The sequence below is a fragment of the Plasmodium gonderi genome (assembly GCF_002157705.1).
Source record: "Plasmodium gonderi DNA, contig: Chr08, whole genome shotgun sequence".
Lineage (NCBI taxonomy): Eukaryota > Apicomplexa > Aconoidasida > Haemosporida > Plasmodiidae > Plasmodium > Plasmodium gonderi.
This window is the reverse complement of record NW_021628933.1, coordinates 1,343,899-1,366,126: the sequence shown is the minus strand read 5'-3', so window position 1 is coordinate 1,366,126 and position 22,228 is coordinate 1,343,899. Positions and strand designations below refer to the sequence as shown.

General features: G+C 31.7%; 4 protein-coding genes across 4 annotated transcripts in view; 3 read left to right on the top strand and 1 right to left on the bottom strand.

Annotated features, from left to right (window-relative positions):
- Nucleotides 1–1,466: 1,466 nt before the first annotated feature.
- Nucleotides 1,467–11,863, top strand: PGO_082730 (protein kinase domain containing protein; the record flags this gene model as incomplete). The annotated part of the gene is made up of 2 exons (XM_028687495.1): nt 1,467–1,910; nt 2,054–11,863. 2 exons carry the CDS (start codon nt 1,467–1,469, stop codon nt 11,861–11,863), a joined length of 10,254 nt encoding a protein of 3,417 aa, XP_028543296.1.
- A 2,317-nt stretch (nt 11,864–14,180) lies between these two features.
- On the bottom strand, nt 14,181–14,426 carry PGO_082720 (hypothetical protein, conserved; the record flags this gene model as incomplete). Its single annotated transcript, XM_028687494.1, has 1 exon — nt 14,181–14,426. One exon carries the CDS (start codon nt 14,424–14,426, stop codon nt 14,181–14,183), a length of 246 nt encoding a protein of 81 aa, XP_028543295.1.
- Nucleotides 14,427–17,547: 3,121 nt separating this feature from the next.
- On the top strand, nt 17,548–20,348 carry PGO_082710 (ribophorin I; the record flags this gene model as incomplete). The annotated part of the gene is made up of 5 exons (XM_028687493.1): nt 17,548–17,850; nt 18,028–19,307; nt 19,480–19,583; nt 19,780–20,015; nt 20,283–20,348. The coding sequence occupies 5 exons, from the start codon at nt 17,548–17,550 to the stop codon at nt 20,346–20,348; spliced, it is 1,989 nt and encodes a 662-aa protein (XP_028543294.1).
- A 681-nt stretch (nt 20,349–21,029) lies between these two features.
- PGO_082700 (aspartyl proteinase) overlaps nt 21,030–22,228 on the top strand; it is a gene marked incomplete at both ends in the record, with an annotated part of 3,882 nt that continues 2,683 nt past the window's right edge. Inside the window, 4 exons of the mRNA XM_028687492.1 lie at nt 21,030–21,442; nt 21,660–21,727; nt 21,909–21,940; nt 22,160–22,178. Of these exons, the coding sequence (XP_028543293.1) occupies nt 21,030–21,442; nt 21,660–21,727; nt 21,909–21,940; nt 22,160–22,178 (532 nt within the window). The remainder of the gene's footprint in view (nt 21,443–21,659; nt 21,728–21,908; nt 21,941–22,159; nt 22,179–22,228) is intronic.

Here is a 22,228-nt window from a genome sequence, read left to right as displayed (position 1 = left end):
AAAAAAATATTTCTAAAAATGTTGTAAAATGTTTTACCCCAAAAAAAAAAAAAAAAAAAAAAAATAGAAACATTTAGAAGAAGAAAAAAAAAAGGGAGGAAATAAAAAAAAAATTATGTCATATTATATCATATCATATAATATCATATTAAATGAATTATATCAATTATATCACATTATATTACATTGTATATAGTTATTTATTATTTTTTTTTTTTTTTATTAATTGTGCAAAAAAATGAAAGAAAAAATATGTACAACCATTTAGTAATTTAAAAAAAAAAAAAAAAAAAAAAAAATGGAAATAATATTAATATCAATATTAATGTCATGAAAGCTATTAACATCAAAACAGCATCGGTCGAGACCTAATAAAGACATAACATTTTAAAGCATAAAAAACAAAAAAAACAAAATTGTTGATATTTAAAATTTTTCATTCGATTTTCTTGTAATCCATACACTCTTTAACAAATAAGAGTTGACAAATTTTGTCCGTCCACGCAAACCTATGTTTTTAAAAACACACACGTAAAGTGAAATGTGTGCTTATACACATACACATGTTTGTGAAGGAGCATATGATAATACTTGTAGAACATTCATACGTACACACACTGATACACATTCTCCTATCTACATACAAACATACACTCATTCGTGTGGGTACAAAAAAAAAAAAAAAAGTATAAAAAAAAAATAAAGTCACAGATTTTGTGAAAACTCAAACCACTAATTGTGTAATTGTACGTGAGAATACCCACACAACCTAATACACCATCACCCTCAATTGATGTTGATTTTTGTTTTCTCATTTGTGTATAACTTCGATTTTTTTTTTTTTTTTTTTTTCTCCTTTTTATTTCTCATTTTATTTCATGCTTTATTTCTTGTTTTTCTTCTCATTTTATTTCATGTTTTATTTCTTGTTTTGCTTCTCATTTTATTTCATGCTTTATTTCTTGTTTTTCTTCTCATTTTATTTCATGCTTTATTTCTTGTTTTGCTTCTCCTTTTGCTTCTTCTTTTACTTTTTTTTTTTTTTTTTTAAATTACGCAAAAAGGAGCCTACTTTGTGAAGAAGACTGTGATAATACCCGTGCACATGTACACATGTATAGGAATATACATACATTAAGGAGAGATTACAACTAGTTTGTAAAAAAAAAAAATAAATAAATAAAAATAAATCATCTGAATGCGCAAGGTATCCCACGAATTTATGTCAAGTTTTTGTAGAGTGTCCCCTACAATTTTGCATGTGCATACAAAACAATCCAAAGATTGTCTTCCCCCCCCCCCCCCCCCCCCTATACTACATATTCACCGAAAGATATACACCTTGGAATGTATATTTTCTACACGTTACTCGGACATGAATTAATTTACACATACAAAATCGCATAAATAATTTAAGAATGTGAACAGAGAAAAATTCATTATAACAGTGCTATTAAGATACAAAAATGCAGCTGAAGACTAAATTTCACAATTTCCTAGACCAAGACCCAGATAACAAATTTCATAACTGTATAAACATCGAAAATGAATTAATACATAATATGCACCAACTTTATAAACAAAAGTATGAGAAGGAAAGTAACAGATATATTTTTAACCAGACGTCTTACTTGATCGAATCTAACAATAATTCAGAATTTCTCCCGTTGAGTAAAACATTAGACACAAATAACATATGTGTTTCCTTGAAATTAAAGTTGGAAATAATAAACAGAAATGAAGAAGAAGAAGAAATAGAAGACCCTCCCGATTCATGCATATATTTTGATATTAACCCCGAAGGAACCATGTCCAGAAATCAGAAGAAATTCATTTACCAGTATAGGAACACCAACAAAATGAGCGATGATAGCTTAGACCATTTGACTAGGGAGGAGAAGATGAAATATGTAAGGATCATTTCGCGTGATTGATGTGAATTTGTCCCTCAATATTTATGCATGTATGTGTGTGCATGTACTATATAGGAAAATTTTCATTCTCTTCGAATCTAGAAAAATTGGTTCACCTACCCCCCTTTTTCATCTATCAGTTTACCGCTCTGTCGAATCAACTTGCTGGAAAAGTAGTGGTCTATCATGATTCCAAGTATAAACTAATAAGTGTGCTCCAGACGGCCATCTATGGGAGTGTGTATGTATCCCAAGTTATTGAAGATTCAGACATAAGTTTAGTGAACAGTCAGAAAGCTATCAAAATATTATCAAAGCACCTTATAGAAATGGCAAAGGATAAAGTACAGGAAGATCCTCTATCAGAATATCACTATCGAAATTGCATGAGTGGACATAGTAATATCCTAAGTTGCGACAAAATTTTTGATGATGATTTGTATGTATATATGGTAATGCCTTTTGCTATACATGGAGATTTATTCGAAGTTATGAAAAATAGAAACAGAGAATTTTCAGAAGAAGAAGCAAGATATTTATTTTATCAAATATTATTGTCTATTAAATTTTTACATTCCCGAAAGTTAGCCTTAAGAGATATTTCCTTAGAAAATGTACTTTTGTTTGAAAATGAAAAGAATGGATTAATTTACCCAGTTTTAAATGATCCTGGTCAAGCTACTTACTTTAATGTTAACAAAAGAAATGAAGTTATATTAGAAGATTATGAAAAAATATTTGGAAAAATTTTCCGTCCACCTGAAATATATGAGAAATGTAAATACGACCCAACAAAAATTGATATATTTTGTGTTGGATATATTTTATATTTTTGCTTAACGAAACATGAACTGTTCAGGTGCACTTTAAACAAAGATACACATTGGAACATGTTGAAAAACCGGAATTATCAAGACTTACTGAGAGAAAAAAAGGGGATGCATTTATCTGGTCAGGCACTAGATTTTATATTTCGTTGCTTAGAACCCAATTTCAAAGATAGATATAATATCAATGAAGCTTTAAATCATCCTTGGTTTAAAGGGGATTTTTTTCCTGTACACAGTCAAAATTTGTTTATGAACCAAGGCGGCAATGATATGCATGGGACATATCCTTCATCGAAGACCACTTTACAGGCTTTCAACCTTTCACAAGAAATTGAAAAATGTGCAAAAAAGAAAAATTTGAAAATAGATCAACATTCGATAATGCAATTTAGTATCCATGAGCACGTTTTTGTGCCTCCTATTGCCAACCTGCAGGTGCAGAACGGGTGTAGAGGTGCCTTATCCTGTTTCTACGACAATTATAGGAAGGAAAATGACAACATGATGAGTGATAACTGGGTGGATAGTAAACGGGTGAGTGATAACTGGGTGGATGGTAAACAGGTGAATGGTTATTGGCCAGTTGGTGATTTGGCGAATGATGTTGAGCGCACTCTCAGACTAAACGCCCTGAGCAGATGCACCCCCATGGAACATTTCAGCTGTAGGAATTACAATGCAATTCACCATTTTGATGATTTCAAAAACAAAAGTCGAGTAGCGGTTGCATCTGACACGGCACCGAATTGGGGTAGACCTAATGGAGTTCCATATGAAGGGGTTTCACATAAATCGGTTTCACATAAATCGGTTTCACACAAATCGGTTTCACACAAATCGGTTTCACATAAATCGGTTTCACACAAATCGGTTTCACACAAATCGGTTTCACACAAATCGGTTTCACACAAATCGGTTTCACCTAACGAATCTGCAACTATCCCCAAAGCAGAAACTTACACAGGAAGAAACGGCACCTGTAAGGAAAGTCACCATGGAAGATCTCCCTACATGAACGGTCAGGTAAATAAGGTGTTCAACATTAGCACAAGTGATTATCAAAAGTATAGTATGGAAAGTCGGAATTGGAAAGAGAAGACTAAGAGCATTGTCTACAATTACACACAAGGTGATTGTGCAAAGCAATCGAACTGTTTGAATAAATATGGAAACATGATGCATATTCCTAGTTGCAACAAAAATTGTGTAGAGTGGGATAACAAGCACGTGAACCCCAAAAATGTACTCAAAAGTTGTAGTGACTTTAGAGAAATGTCGAAAATAAGAATTTTAAATAACCATAAGAAAGATAGAAACAGAATAATTGAACTGAAAAAAAAGAGAAAGAAAAAATTATTTTCTCAAGGAAGAAATGATTTCCAATTTTTGGAAAGTCAAAGCAGAGGCAGTAATCACCCAATGGCTAGCCGGATTTTTCAAAGGGAAAAACTAGTAGAAAAAGGGGGAGAAGTAGAAGTAGAAGAAGTAGGCGTAGTAGATGCGGACGTAGAAAAAGAAGAAGAAAGAAATTTAGACAAGAAGAGGTTCAATATGCTAATAGCCCCAATGGCCAATAAGGCAAATGGCCTTTTGACTATCATCGCCTCGAGAAAGCAATTCAAAAATGAAGTAGATCTCGCAAAAAATAGAAAAGGATTAAAAAATATCATTTCACCCGTTGGAATTTTGGGAAGAAATTCTTATTTTCAAGTGAGCAGAAACAAGAACTGGGAAAACGAAATAGCATTAAATAATACTCAAGGGAAGATTAAGCAAATGGGTGATAAAGATGCAAGAAATGTAGACAGTCATCAATTACAAGTGGCACGTACAGGTAACCATAAAAAAGGAATATCTAAGAGTCAACAGGAGGGTAAGGAAAAAATAAAATTTGTTGAAAAAAAAACGGAGAATGTCGTTTCCTATCTTGATGGGTTGGTGAAGAGCAAATATTTTAGCAAAAATGACATGCCATGTGTTCCACAGAGGGAAGATGTAAATGTCAGAACCACAAGCAAGGGAAGCTTGTCCGTCGATGCAAAGGACACAAACGAAGCTGAACCAAGTGGAGATGAACCAGAAGAAGCTGAGACAAACGATAGATTCACTCCTAATAAAATGCCACTTCACAAGGATACACATTCACCCGGGGGTGGCACACTAAAACGAGATACGTTTGATACAAACATTTCAAATGAAAAAGAAGAAGGAATGAAAAATTGTTTCACTTGTAAAGAAAAAATAGATATTTCGAATATTATTTGCAATTTGGATAAACAGAAGCTTGTAAAAATTAATGCACGGGCTGACGTTGATAATGGTGATCTATGCTTCAAAAATGCAATGGATACACTTCTAAATAGTATGGAGAAGAACAATATGGAAAGATCCACTGTGAGGCAGAACTATTGGAATGATAATTATAATGAGACAAAAAGGTACTGTAACTTGGAAGAAAACAAAGTGATATGGAATGGCATTTTAGAAGAGGATATTATTACTTCATGCAATCCTGAGTTGTGCAATATGAAGAAGGCATACCAAGGAATGGGAAGCAGCGAAAACACACCACATAAAAGTGCTGACATGGAAAATACTCCACATAAAAGTGCTGACATGGAAAACACTCCACATAAAAGTGCTGACATGGAAAACACTCCACATAAAAGTGCTGACATGGAAAACACTTCACGTAGAAATTCTAGCAGACACACAGATGAGCATCCTGAGCTCAGAGAGAGGAATGAAAATATGGAAGATGTTACATTGGATAAGGACATATTTACTGATCAGTTTTCACCTCCCACATGCTTATTGGAAATTGTTAGGAGCAAGAAAAACGAAACAGAGTCATCAAAATTGAGCAGCTTGTCAAGTGTTCATTCCTATTCTCCAGGGTCATATGACGACAAAAGTTCTAATATAACAAACGGAGAAGTTAAATCACATGAAGAGTGCATAATTTCGAAGAAGCACGAACAGTACAATCGGCAGGGACAGAAAAAAATTGATTTATTTGATAGACACAGTAACGGGGAGTCAAGCCAGATATGCAGCGTTACAAGTGGAAGTGCGTCAAATTCTCTAGTACAAGAAAAAGAAGATAAATTGGAAACTTTAATAAGAAGTACGTCTTCATGTTTAACGGAGGGTTGTTTAGAAATTGGAATATCCAAAATGGAAAAGGAGGCTGAAATTTCAGGAGGTTCAAAGGAAAGGAAACACACACTGATGATAGGGAAAGACATGCAGATAGATGGCATGTTGATGAATCGTGACGAGTTATTGGATGATGAGGAAGAGTTCAAAGATGCAATGGAATATGAATTGGAAAACGAGTTAGAGATGGAAATAAAGGAGGAAGAGAAACAGCTGGAAAGAGAATTAGAAAAGGAGTTAGAAATGGAGCTAGAAAAGGAGCCAGAAAAGGAGACAGAAAAATCATTTGGAGTGGAAAAAGAATCGGAGATGAGCATGGAATTAGGAGTAGAAATAGACAAAAAATCAGAAATGCAGCGGGGGATGGAATTTGAGAAAGAATTCCACGAACAAATGGAGGAACAATTTTGCGAGGGGACTCCGTCACTAGATGGAACCAACTGGGAAAAGGTCAATCAGGAAATAGTTTCTAAATCTGCCAAAGAGAGAGTTCTAAACAATTCTATTGAAACATTGGAAGACCATTATGTATCCTTATCAGAAGGGGGTCAACAAGAACCTGAATGGGTAGTTGAATCCAAAGACATGCCAGTTAAAACACATTCGAGGAAAATATATAACCATTTGAAAAGCACACAAAAGGAGAACAATGAAATACAAAAATGCAAGAAATCAATGAAAAAAAAGAAATTACAAGAGATAATAGAACCTATTTTGGATGAAGACGGAATAGGAAAGAATGAACCAGATTCTGGGAATACCTGTAGGAGAAGACATATACCATGCAAAATACAAATAAAAAAAAAAACATCCATTAACAAAGTAAAGAAAGTAAATTTTTATTCCTCTTCAGAAAAGAACAAAAAAAAAATGGTGAGACTTAAAAAGTACATGTTTGAAAATGAAAAATGTTTACATAGTGACAAGTTAAGGAGTTCTCGAAACGGATCCAATTTAGGGAGGAGCATTCCTAAGAGGGAACATGCGACATCCAAAAATGGAAATTCACACTCTTTAAAAAAACAAAAAGATGTGAATTATAGAAAAAGTGTAAATAGTCCTAATAACATATGTTCCACTGTCGATTGCACAAATAAGAAAATATCCGTAAAGAATAAAATGAATATTAATTTTAATATGAACAAGAAGTGCATATCGAAACGTCACACTATATCGGAGATTCGTCTCGATTGTGCCAGCAAGAAGGGGAACACCAATTCCAAAAACAGCATCATTTCAACCGCTAAATCCAATGCCAAGTTCAGCATCAAACCTAACACCAAACCTGACACCAAACCTAACACCAAACCTGACACCAAACCTAACACCAAGCCTAACACCAATGCGAACCTTTTTTCAGAACAAATGGATAATAAAGCAAGATATAAATTAATAAATGAAAAACCAAAGGAGGGAAAAAAAATTCTACATTTATCTAATTTTAGAACCACTGTTGATGTCTCCTATGACCTAAATAAAAGACACAGTTGTACAGCAATGTATGATAGAAAGAGTTATGAAAATTTGCACCTTCGCACAATCAAACAAAGATGGGAAGGGGATCATTTCCCCAAATGGAAGGAAAAAAATATGCAAATACAATCTCTCACGAGGGGCATAGTCAGAGGAGGTGCTAACTGTAGGATTGGCAGAAGCGCTAGCAAAAATGTAATCAACAAGACAAATGTCAGAGAAAGAATACACCCTAACCGGCCAAGTGGGTGGAAATGCAAAGATAATGAAATGAAGCTTAAAAGGATCCTGAATCAGAAGAAGGGCTTGAACCAGAGCCCGAACCAGATTCATAGATCTTTTCCAGAAGAACGGAATAAAAACGCGCTATTTGAGAACAATCTGAGTAAAGGGAATCTGAAAAGAAAAAAACACAAAAAAAACAAATTAATCGAACTCCACCAAGATGATAAACCACTCAATAAGGAACTAACATCTGAAGACAAGAACAATTCCTTACCTAGGTTCTATCAAGCGAATCCGTTTACAAAAGGCAGCTCGAAATGTGTAATCCCAGGATTTGGTAGTGAACATTTAGAGGACAGAATGTATGGAAGAGAAAAAAACAGTATTCTGGTAGATAATTTTTCTCAAATGAGACAAAATTCAAATTTGGATGAGGTATTTCTTGGAAGTTTTAACCTAGCACAGAAAGAGACATATCGAATTAATGGATTTAGTGAGTTCATGAATGGGAATACATCATTCGAAGGGATTCAAAGAGGAAATTCAGAGGAGAAAAGTGATAAATATTATAAAAATGGACGAATAGGAAGAATCAAAAAGAGTAAAGAGGTTCTTGCAGATGAGAATATCTTTACAGCCAAACACTGCACGCTGAAGGGTGAACATATAAATAGCGCAAAAGAAAAGAATTCAAACAATTCGAGGTCTCTTTCCCAATGTTTAATAATAAATGAATTTTCTCCATGTAATAAAAGAAACGATGAAAATGACACAACACTCGATTCATTGCATGGAAGTAGTAGTACTCTCGTTTTGACATCTTTGAACAAAGAACATGGGGGAGATAAAGAATTTAAGAAAGGAGAACATAATAGTAGTAGTAGTAGTAGTAGTATAGAAACATCAACTTGCTTAAATATGAATCGGACTAGGAACTATAGAGAAGAACCAACATATATGAGTACATTGGGTAGAAGAACGGCTAGAATTTCTAGTGATGAGTCAATCATGAATAACTTTTTGATCGAAATGAAGGGGGAATTAGATTGCAAATTTGGAAAGAGTATAAGAAGGAAAGTAAATAATACTTTGGATTATTCCATGAATAAAAGAGTTCTTCAAGCATTCATTCAGAATAATGGAAAATCCAAGGCACAACAAACGCCCCGATTGGAAACGAATGATGAAAAAAGAACCCCTTTCAAAAAAGAATATGGTTCTTTGAGTAGAAGCATAGCTGACAGTCCAAGGGGGAATGTTAACAAAAAATTGAATAATCCAAATAGGAACAAAGTACTTCTGGAACAGAAAGAATACAAAAGAGGGAACGGTGGATTAGCCAAAGATGGACTAGCCAAAGATGGATTAACCAAAGATGGATTAACCAAAGATGGACTAGTAAAAAGGGAGACTGTTCGATTGGGAGGAGAAAAGAAGAAGTGTGTGAATACATTGAAAGGTAGTGCAACTAGATTGAAAGATATAAAAATTGAAAGGGGTGCGAATCACAGTAATGTTTACTCAAGTATGGGGGGTAAAGATTACAGTTATTTGGAAAAACGGAAAACTTACATGCTTTATTTTAAAAAAGGTCTAAAGGGAAAAATAGAGGAAATGAACCTTGGGGTGAGAAGAGAAAGTGGTAAGAAGTTGAATAAAATGAGGCTAGAAAATGGAAGTGTGCTGACCAAACGATGCTCAGAAAATGACAAAATGAAGAATAAGCATTGCTTTAAGCAAGAACGGTTCGCTAACTACACTACCAACATGGACATACCTCATGAAGAAACCAAGTACATAGACAATATGAGCACTGTTAATAAAAGGGAAAAAAAAAAAAAGATATATGAACAAGGTACTACATCAAGAACGGAAGAAGGAAGTAGATTTTCGAAAAGTGTTTCTCATAAGGTAGACTACACTTCGTCAGACAATATTAAAGATGGAAGAAAAGCATTTTATTTACTCGAAAAGAAGAGTGCCCCTTCTAAGTGTAGAGTGCATTACAACTCGATTAATGACTTATGTTTTGCTAATAAGGGTGAGTTGATAATGCGTCCTGGAGTGAAGATTGATCCCATAGATGCTAAGAAGTTACAGTTTGAAGATAGATGTAAAAAAAGACAACAATTGAATTATTTCGATTTGGAAAATTGTAAGAATATATATCCATTGGTGAGACAAGACATGATGATAAAGAATCACAAAGACACAATTACAATTCAGAAGAGTGGTAGAAAAGATGAAACGTGGAAATTTCTCAGAAAATCATTACCATCAAATATTCAACAGGAGAAGGAAAAACTAATCAAAGGTGCTTCATTAACAAATAGGAAAAATGAAAACATTATGAAAGGAAAGATAATAAATAATTTTGTCAAAAAGGATTTTATAAAAATTGCAAAACAACAGGATTTACCATCTCTTCTGATGAATGTCCAAATTGAAGATTCCCATTGTGCAGATGAACAATGGATTACTACTAATAACAAATATGGGATAAAAAATTCTCAAAAAAAGGAAATGAATAACAATAATGAATTAAATGAACATGAAAATATGTCAAAAAATAGAACTTTATATGTATCATCAAATTGTGCTTATCACAATGAAGGGAAACACAGAAGAGAGATAACCAAGGTGTATAATGCAACGAATGGGACAGCCAAAGAGATAGCCAACGAGACAACCAAAGAGATAGCCAACGAGACAACCAACGAGACAACCAACGAGACAACCAACGAGACAACCAACGAGACAACCAACGAGACAACCAACGAAAGGTTGTTACATGAACAGATGGTGAATACGCACAAAGGAGGATCCACAGACTCAATTGGTATGAACCATCCTGCATTGGAGATGAACACAAATAGTTTGTTATGTAGAAGCGTACCTTATGCAAACGATGCACATGCAAATATCAAAGGGGGATCTAATAATACAACGGGATCAAGAAATAAAATGAAAGTTCAAACAAGGTATTCTAATCCAGGACTAGATGACAACGCAGAATATACAAATCCAATGCAAATGTGTAATAATAACGAACGCATGAAATATATTTGGTCGATAATGGGTAATGATAGACATAATAATTTTAGGGAAAATTATGTAAAAGGAAAGACAAAGCAGATTCACCAATCTGCAAAGAAAAGAATGCATGATCATCTTAATTTCTTCAATAGGAAAACACAAATTAATGATAAGAAGAATTCTCTCCTGTGTGACAAAAAAAAAACAGTTTTCTTCCCATGCTTGCAATATCAAAAAGGGGATGCTAATATGTGTCAACTGCAACAAAGAGAAGGAAGAAAAATCAGAAATGATGATTTATGTTTGAATCTAAATGTTGGCAAAAAACATATATCTAGTTCGTTAAACCAGTTGATGTATTTGTGCCCCAACAAGTTATCACTTGATATGCAGAATAAGTCTGTCTTAAGTGGGAGAAACATTGACACTGGTGATGTCAGTATCATGCCTATTAAATTTGTCAATCTGCATGAACATGTTAATGTAAAAAACACCATGGAGACAGAGTCCCCAAATAAAAAGGGGATCCAAACGATCCCACCCGATTTGAAGAAAGTATCAAATGTGCACTATGATAATGTCAATCGGAATGAGGTGTACAAGGCAAGTAAAAAGACATACATGGTAGTAAGGGAGCTTAATGGTCATGCGATGAATGATACGAATGGTCATGCGATGAATGATACGAATGGTCATGCGATGAATGATACGAATGGTCATGCGATGAATGATACGAATGGTTATGCGATGAATGATACGAATGGTCATCCGATAAATTATATGAATCGTCATGCGGATTATTACTCAACGGTTGGTGGTAACATCCAGAAAAGGAACCCCCCAAATGATCCCATTATCATATCTGATAGGGTTTTACCCAATATGCATTATTGGGTTCAAAATACATCTATCAGATGTGACAAATCAAAGATGACTAATCGGGTGGTAGATGATGCAGATGGAAAAAGAAATGAAATCATGAAAAAGAAAAGATACTTTAGAGCAGAGGGTAAAAGAGAGAAAAATATTCAAAATATAAGAAATAGCCATGAATGTGACAATGAAAATATGAAAGATGTAAAAAAGAAAACATATAAAAAAATGCCATTACAAAAAAAAACAGATGACCAAGAGGATCCTCATCAAATGAAAAACGACTCAACTAAAGGAAGAAAAAAAAATAATTCAAATTTGAGCATATTTTGGTGGAAACTTAGAGGAGAATGAACCGTCCCAAAACATTTTATCAAATGCATATATCTTCAATCCAAAGAGAGATGCATGTGTGTATAGAGGGAGAAAACGCGGATCGTGGCATCCATCTGCATTATATTGTCGATAAAAGAAAAGTGAGTGTTGAAGAGAAAGATTCTCAATGTAGGCATATACATATGGATTTTTTTTCCCCTCCCCAATATTGTAATTTTGTTTAATAAGAAAAGAAGGCGAAGAAGAACGAAGAAGAACAATGAAGTGAAAAAAAAGGAGAATCTTAATAGTGCATATGTTGCAACGCTCATTGTTGTAGAAAAAACAGTGTAATAGTTCTTCAATAGAATATGAAATTCCCCAAGAACTTATGACAAAGAATGGGACAAATTCGAAAGAACAAAAAAAAAGGAAGACATTTAAAATATGAAGGGTTTTTTTCTGCTTATGCAAAAAAAAAAAAAAAAAAAAAAAAAATATATAAGTTTTCTTATCGCTGCACTCGTACAGAAGAATTTGTGTAAAAGAGGAAAAGGGGGAGTACCAAATGCCGTGCACACACATACACAAAAAAAAAAAAAAAATAAAAATTCTTGAGGATGTGCATATATATACATATGCACTTTGGTTATTTATCATATTTTATGTGGAACTCAAACATTGACTATTATTGTTTGATCGATTGATCGAATGACCGATTGGTTTTTTTTTTTTTTTTTTTTTTACGCTGTTACGTGGTTAGTTTAACATAAATGGAATTGTATATCGACGTATATTCCCCCCTTTTGGGATTTTTTTTCCTAACCAATTACATAATTTTTACTTTCATCTTTGTTATTCATTTTTAATTTTGTTAAAATTTTTTAAATGTATGCACACTCGCTTAGTATTCCCATTAGTGTGAAAAAAGCGTGTTTTTTTTTTTTTTTTTTTTTTTTTTTTTTTTCTTTGTTCAATTTTGTGATCTCTCTTCTTTTTTTTTTTTTTTTTTTGCTTCCCATTTTCCCTTGTTTTTAAAACCGAAAAAAGCTGTCCTTTTCACATTTCTTAGTTTCCTCAAATGAATGTGCGTGAGAACAGCAAAATAGATTTTGCAAATACAAACGTATTTACACGTTGGGTGATATTGCACATGTGTAACTTCAATATAGGTCAGTGTGGTCATAAAGGCCCAGAGAGAAGCGTGGGGGGGGGGGGGGGGAGATAAAAAAAAAAAAAATGCACCATGCAGGGAAACTTTTGGCAGAGAACTCCCCAACCAACCATCTAATTCATCCATAGAATTATTTCTGTTTTAACTTAAATTTTAATATCATTTCTTATTTCAGTGCCCCAGAACTCAGGTTTATATGCTTTGTTTTTGCTTTTTTTCTGAACTTGATAATAATCTTTGGAGGTAGAGAAATCACCATATGTTTTGTCTAGATGCTGATTCTTTCCTCTCACTTTTTGGTTGTTTGCTAAAAGATGATAAGTTGGTGGTGCATTCCTTCTTGAACTTCCACCCATTGATATGCTTTTAATTTTGCACAGTTCAAAAATTAGTAGCATCACATGTTTGTTGCAGAATTGTAAATGAGGTAGCAGAAGAAAAAAAAAAGGGCATTCATTCGAATGCATAAAAAACGGGTCATTAAAAAAGGGGGTATAAAAAAGGGGTGCGTAAAGGGACGTAACAAAAATGATGGAAAATCAGTGAAGTAATAATGTACATATAAAAAGGGGAAGAAAAAGGGGGAAGAAAAAGGGGGAAGAAAAAGGGGGAAGAAAAAAAGGTGAACAAACGAATAAGCATAATAATGTAAAAACTCGGAATGTGGTCAGATAAAAATGCGAAATCCTTTTTTGCATACATAAATGTATACATAAATGAATACATAAATGAGTACATAAATGAGTACATACATACATACATACACACATACGCACAACGCGGGCTAGGAACCAAAATGGGGAGTGAAAAATCTTTTCATTCGAAAAATATCAAAAATGTTTTCTTAAAAAAAAAAGAAAAGATTTATCTTTATGCTGTTGCATACACAACAAATCCGTTTTAACAAGTGGCAGAAGCAGCTTCCATAATGTTCTTCCACTATCTTCCTTGCTCATTTTTTTTTTTTTTTTTTTCCCCTATACTGAGAGATGCTTCTGAATGGTCATGTTGCACGCTGAGGTTAGTTCTACATGGTAAAGACGTCATATCCAAACTAAAAAATACTAACATTATAAATGGGGCAATAACAACATCAGCATTTTCTATACTATATCTATTCAGTATGGCAAAAAAAGAATATAAAAAAAAAAAAATAAAATAAAATAAGAAGCTAAAGGTCTTTCACTTAGAATTCTTTATGACTATTAAAATTCCCCAAAATACTGCCCATATCCACCCAATCAAAGGAACGAGGAGTTGTAATATACCTATAATAAGGTCATCCATATCTTTGTTTAATATACCCAATATGATCATGCCGATTCCAAAGAAGAAAATATTTACAACCCCGAAAATAATATTAAGTGAAGCATTTCCATTTTCTGGTACTTCTAAGTTCATAATCTTATCTATGATGTTGGATGTCATTGTGTATTCTTGATGTTTAATAAGGGTGTTATGTATTTATATACGTTCTATGTGATTTATGTAACCCACAATAATAAGTGCTGATTTAAATATAAAAAAAATTCCTAAAAACTGCTTATTTTTTTTTGGATTAAAAAAGAAATCGGAACAAAAAAATTATTATATATGTTTTTCATATTACAGCTTTGTGTTATTTTTCAAGGCCAAAAATGCTCCCTGAATTTTTTTAAAATTTTCTCAATATTTCTTGTTTCTACAAAGTTTAAAAGAAATTATGCTTATATTTTCTTTTCCCCCACAATAACCTTAACTTTTCGAAAAACTTGGCTCAAAATGGTTATAGAAAAAAATAACTTGTACTAAAAAAAAATGGCTAAAATGGGCAATCACGACAAAATTGCCAATTTGCAATTATGACACTTTTTCCTAGGCAAATACAATTTGGATTTCCTCTGATGACATTTGTTCGGTTGGCGTTTTTCATTGAGAGCTCTGCTTATAAATAAATTTGCAATTTTTTAAAAAATTTTTTTTCATCAATTGATCGCTATGAATTGGCCGCTATGAATAATTAGCAGTTGTGGCATTTGATAGTTTGATCAGGTGATATGTCAATTTCTTCGCTTCTACGAGATTGGGCAAAACGCATATTTTTGCTAAAAATTATATATTCTGCGCATGTATACCATCATATATATTTTCATATAAATTTATATGCATATTTGTAAGAGAAATGTTATAGTAGTATATGAGGAGAGGAAAAAGGTCGGGATTTTTTTTTTTTTTTTTTTTTTTCGTTCACTTAAATTAACATATCCCAAATTTTGATGAAACATAAAAGGGGATTAAAAAAAAAAAAAAAAAAAAAAATTACAAGTGTGGGAGAAAATGTTTTATGAAGAATAATAAACCCAATTGCATATATGTTAAGAGATTTATAAAAAATGGGGGGAAGAGCTAATAATTATAAATATATATATATATATATATATATATATATATTTATTCGTATGCACTACCATTTTGCTTACTTTCAAAATAATTTTCCAATTTTTTTTTTTTTTATCTCTCCCATTTAAGAAATAGCAGAAAAAAAAGGAGGCGCGGTGGAGGGAAGGCGCTCCGCAGGTATTATAAAAATAGAACAAAGTTACTATGAAAAAAAAAAAAAAAAAGGTTGTAACATTTCTAGTTTTTGAAAATACTTTTTTTTTTTTTTTTTTTTTCTCTTTTTTGTAAAGCGCCTCAAACTGTGCAGCATGCTCATTTCAAATAAAAAGTCTAAGATATCAGTTTTATTTGCACACAAAAAGGGAGAAATAAAATTTTGCTTCTTTTTCAAACTGCTAGTGGTGTAATGTTCATTAATAAGGGTATCTAAAAGAAAGTTTCTGTTAATGTAAATCCCATACCTGGTGTTATGAAACAGGTGTGGATAGGGGACCTCAATTGGGGTGAGGGAGGAGAAGGTACTATGTTCTTAGTTCTATATAGTAACCATCATATTACTGCCTAAACATGTGCATAATTAATGTGGGTAATTGCACATATATTTATATACATTATACATGTACATATTGACATACCAAAAATGTGTTATTTTACAACATTTGAAAACATGTTCCTATCGTGCGTCCAAGTTAACAAATAGACTTGACTAGTTATAAGAATAAAATGCAACCCAATAATCTTGCAAATAATTCTTCCATAATAAATTTGTTATTTTTGTTTTTTTCTTTTGTAAAAACTTTCTACAGGCTTGAGGGAGAAACAAATTGGATATTATTGGGACATGTTTATTTCTCACCATGAGCTAAGGCTTTTTCTTTTTTTTTTTTTTTTTTTCAGCTCACAGCCCTATTCACTTTATATTTATACTAATCTCATTGCATATGATAACTAAAAATATAGAAAAAAAAATAAAATAAAATAACAAATATGTGTTTAAATATCATATATTATACAAAGTAGGGCACAATCCGAATGATTCTCCTTTTTTTTTTTTTTTTTGCACATGTGGTTCAAACATATGTTAAGCATTTTTCCCTAAAAAAATAGGAAATTTTTTTTTTTTTTTTATTATATTTTACACATGTTTTCATCACAATAGAAGGTATTATAATTTACACACTCTACGGATTTACATGTAATGTGGGTTCAACTTCACGCAAGCGGACACCACCATTGTTGGAACTTGTCCTTGCCTCAATTGTTCATCTCATATTTAAGGGGAGAGAATTAAAAGATTTTTTTCTTTGCTAGAACCTTGGGAAATACGACAAACAGCACATATAAAAAAAAGAAGAAAAAAAAAAAAAAAAAAAAAACAATAAAAAAAAAAAAAAAAAAAAAAAAAAAAAAAAAAAAAAAAAAAAAAAAAAAAAAAAAAAAAAAAAAAAAAAAAAAAAAAAAAAAAAAAAAAAAAAAAAAAAAAAAAAAAAAAAAAAAAAAAAAAAAAAAAAAAAAAAAAAAAAAAAAAAAAAAAAAAAAAAAAAAAAAAAAAAAAAAAAAAAAAAAATAAAAAAAAAAAAAAAAAAAAAAAAAAAAAAATACACTATTAAAGAAGTAGAAAAAAAAACACATTCATAAAGAAAAAAAAAAAAAAAAAAAAAATACAAAAAAAAAAAAAAAAAATATAATAAAAAAATTAAAGCAGTAGAGGGGGAGTGAAACCCCAAAATAGTACAAACATACTTGTCAGGGAAAAAAAAAAAAAAAAAAAAAAAAAAAAATACACTAATAAAGAAGTAGAAAAAAAACACGTTTTCTACATGGGTACATGCTAAAAAGGCTTCTTCTATGCAGTGATCTGCTATATACCTCCCCTTCGTGTTCGAATTGGCATACGTACCAAATTTTGTGATCTTCTACACTAGCAACTTCCATCCCTATTTCGATTCCCTACATCATGTATCACCACTTGAACCCTGTGTCGAAATGCAGTTTCAGATAAATGTGCTTATATCTGACATGTCTTTTTAAAGGAACTCAAACAAGTGGCACTTAACACACACACACACATTGACATATGCTTACACGAAATTAGACCCCTACTCACCCAGCCACCCCCAGGCGAAGGTACAAATCATAGTAGGAGAAATACTGAAAAATACAACACAAAATGAAATTCATGAAACTATTGCTTATAAACGTGTTGCTGATATTCTTCGCCAGAGGGAAGTTAAATCTGAAGCAGTACACAAATTTGGTAGAGCTAGATATACAATTTTTAAATACATATAAAAATGAATTAAAAGAAAAATATGTAGGAAATGACAACTGCATAACGTATGTACATATTACGAAATATTTTCATTTAAAAAAAAATCATGTTGAAATTATCATAAGGGGTGATTTAAAAAATAAGAGTGATAAAACTGTTGACAATTTTATCTTTTTCCTTCCATACCATGAGGCTTTTCAAGTAAAGCACATAAATAAGTAACAATTAAAATTTCATTCCTTTGGTGTTATATGTATATTTCTATAGTGGAACACTGTGTGTGGGAGTCTGCTATCTTTTTGCTATAATTATGCATCCGGTTTATTATATATATATATATATATATATATATATATCTTTTTCTTCACAAATTCACAGGCCACCACTCTTCATGTGAAAGACAAGAACGAAAACCATCTGAGATATCAAATATTGAAAGAAGTTCAAGACAATGGGAAGGGCATCAAAGTAGACCCTTTCAATGAAGACTATGACTTGGAACAGTTCCAAGTTAAAGTATACAAAGTGATGTTAAACAAAAAGTTACATAAAAATGAAAAAATATCTGTAGAATATGCATACAGTATTGGACAAGCTTATTACCCATTCCCAGTTGATATATCCCTGATGGAAAATCAAAATCTTTTATTTTATTTTTCTTCCAAAATTTTATTACCATACAATGTAGAAGAAAAAGAAGAAATAAAAATATTTTTGTGCAGAAATTGCACAATTGTGCAAATGGAGGATCACAACTTTTTAAAAAATTTCGAAAAAATGAACGATGATACATATTTTTATGAAAAAAAAAAAAAAAACGAATTGAATGCATTTTCCTTGGGATATAAGGTTTTATTTTATTTCCAATCAAATAACAATTTGGGATATTTTGAAAAGGTAGTAAAGGACATTAAAATATCACAGCTTGGATATATATACGAAAAGGAAGAATATATTTTACATAACAATGCAGCACGGGTAAATAAATTTGATAGATATATTCTTAGCGATCTTGAAAATAAGCACACATCAGGTGAAAAGGAACCAAAGAACGAACAAACCACCATTATTTACTCCATGAAATCGAAAATAAATTATGATATATATGAATATGAATACTTTGATGATATAGGAAAAATATACCTGATTCGAGCTGAAGAAATTTATGATAAGAAAAAGGAAAAAAGTCTTATTCAATTTGATATCAGGCCAAGATATCCCCTTTTGGGTGGTTGGAGAGCACATTTTTTTAACGCTTTTTATCATCATTCTAATTTGTACCAAGTTAAGAACAAGAAAAATTATTATGCTTATAAAATTGATATTTCTCCGTCGATTAAGTCGTTTTTTATAAAACAACTTAACGTGAGAATTTTCCTTCCTCCGTTCTCTGAAGACGTTTCAATAATTTCAAGGGATGACAACATAAATATCTTGACAAGTAGTAAGAAAGAATGGTTAGATTGGTTTACCTTCAGAAATGTAATTGAAATTCAAATCGAGAAATTCTTTCCTCAAATAGACGAAAACTATTACCAGAACATGTTAGTTATGTACAAGTTTAGGTTTTTTAATATTTTTCGGAAACCCATCTTGATCATATTTATTTTGTTCCTTGTCATACTCTTATTTTTCTTTCTAAGGGGACTGACGTTCGAGTAGCTAGCTAAAATGGAAAAAAAAAAAAGAAAAAAAAAGACAAAATAGCCAGAATAAGAAAAAAAAAAAAAAAAAAAATATGAACATGTCAGAACAAATTACAATTCAAACCTTTTCCATAAGTTTACATATCGGTTTTCCTTTTTTCCCCACTCCCCCAACCTGTTATAGATTTAACACGGAAAATGAAAATTTAGCTCGTAAGGAGCATGCAGAGCATAAGGTTTTTCTCGAAAAATGCAAAGAGTTATATGAAAATTTGTCTTACATATCAGGTGAGTGCGAATAGAGTGCGAGTAATATGCGAGTAATATGCGAATAATGTGCAAGTAAAGTAACCTTGCAAGTCTGCACACAGAAGAGGGTGTACCGATTTGTACGTCGATAAAACTCTTTTGTGTGTCAATGAATTAATTTACACACGAATTGGTTAAGTTACACATAAATGGATCAATTGCCCTCAACTCTCAGACAAGTTGATTCAGTCCCTGAGTAACCTAACCCCACAAGAGAAGATGCACTTAAAAAAGGAACTGTTGGAAGGAGAGGAAAAGTGGACGTATGATTTTATCTATTTCACAAATGAATTTTACAGGAATTTTGAAAACACCACTAAGAAACAAACAATGCAAAATTATTTGGACAGATGCTTTAATTATCATGTTATTGTGAAAAAGTATTTCGAAGCACAGTTGTTGAATGATTTGGTAAAAACTCAGGAGTGAAATATTAATCCTTTTATGTTATTTTTTTTAAAAGGACGTGAATATTTGAAGGGTGCTAAATAAAAAGGGAATATATATATCGTAGGAACATAGATATATAGGCATATTAAATCCTCATAGTGTGCATAAAAATAACGAATTGAAATTATGTCACTTTTTTTTCAAATGTCCAGTTTTATTTTTTCCTGTTTCTTCCAATTTCTTACTATATATATATTTTTCTTTTTTTTTTTTTTTTTTTTTCCTTAGAACATCAATTTGAAGGAAATTGCTCAGGCAGAAAAAGAGCTCATGCTTTTATTAAAGTACATTTAACAAATTGAGATTCATAATTTTGAGCGTCCCTCCTTTGCTCTCTCTGCCTTGTTATTATGGTTATAACACATGGCCTCCGTCTTAATATATATATAACTATACACATATATGTAGATATATTTTTTTTTACAAAGGTAAGTCGAGAGAATATACACTTTTTTCGTGCGTGGGATTGTAAGAGGCATATTTTTTTCTATACCTGCAAAAGACATTGACACATTTGTGTATGTACATTTATACATCACATTTTTCGCTATTTAAATAGTGCGTTGTTAGCATTATTCGTAGTTTGCTATTTTCTCTCCCATTTTCTTCTTATTGTTTCGCATTTTTACTCATAAAACATGCTGGATAAGCAAAATTATGAATGCTTACTTTAACTTTGCTGTTGTGAGTATTGATACTGTATTGTTTGTTCACACCCTTTTTACATTTGTGTGCTTTATGAATTTTAGCTTTATTTTATTTATTTATTTTTTTTTTTTTTTTTGCTGCTTCTTTGTTATTTTTTTACTATCTTGTTATTATTTTATTTTTTCTTTTTTTGTTGTCGTTTAACGCAATTCCCCTCTCAAAAGAGTCATACGAATAAACGTTTCAAAAAAAAAGAAAAAAAAAAAAATCCACACACATTACTACTTTGTCTGTCGGAATATAACGAAAAAACGAAAGAAGCAAAAAATGAGGAACCCATATTTATTTTTTCATATTTTAACATTCCTTGCAATTGTTGTAATCCCAACAACTTTGTCTATAACCCCATTTAATGTCATTAAAAATGATGGAAAAAAAAAAAACTTAAATAGCACTCCTTTTATGGATGCCACAAAAGAGCACTCGTTTTTCAGCGAAATAAAATTAGAAAATAGATTTAAAAATGACATCAAAGGGTTTATGGAAAATATAAAAGCTTTTCACAACATAATAGAAAATAAAATTCCAAACTCGTTATTATATGTACAGGAAGATTTGCTAAATTTTCACAACAGCCAATTTATTGGCGACATAGAAATTGGGACCCCACCACAAAAGTTCAAAGTCGTTTTCGACACTGGTTCGAGTAATTTTGCCCTTCCCTCGATCAAATGTATCAAGTGCGTTTCGACACCTGTGGTTCCACCCATGACAGGGACACGTGTGCAGACAGAAATAAACATACGTACACAGTTATGTGTATGTATATATATATATATATATATATGTATGCATGTATGCATGTTTTGTGTACACACCTTGTTCTTCACTTCAGTACTCATTAATTCTTCCCTTCCAAGATGCAAACAATTTTCCTCAATTCTTGCGACTTTTCAGAGGGGGATGTGCTTCTCACAAGAAATTCAACCCTGACAAATCTAGGACTTACACAAAGCAGTTTAAGGGTAACCACACATATACTTGGGCATGTACACATAAATATACAACCTCCGAGTGTACAAATGTTGCGCCAAAAAAAGAAAAAAGTATCTACTGATAATAGTGTATGAACTATGAATGCATATAGCTTGGTCCCCTCTCCTCCATTATCATCCGCACAATGATCATCAATCTTTTCACCGATAGGCAATAAGGAGTCAATTTACACATACATTCAGGTTATACACATATATATATATATATATATATATATATATTAACTTTTAGTTTAAATATAATTTCCTAAAAATTAAATTTTTAAAAGAAAAAAAAAATGAATTATTCATCTGCATTCCTTCAAAATGTAAACGATTTCTCAATATTCCATAATTTATGCATCCATCATGTGTTTTTTTCTTTTTTTTTTTTTTTTTTTTTCTCCTTTTTCGATCTACCAGTATGGGACAGGAAAGAGCAGTAAAAAAAAAAAAAAAAAAAAAAAAAAAAAAAAAAAAAGTGAACAAAAT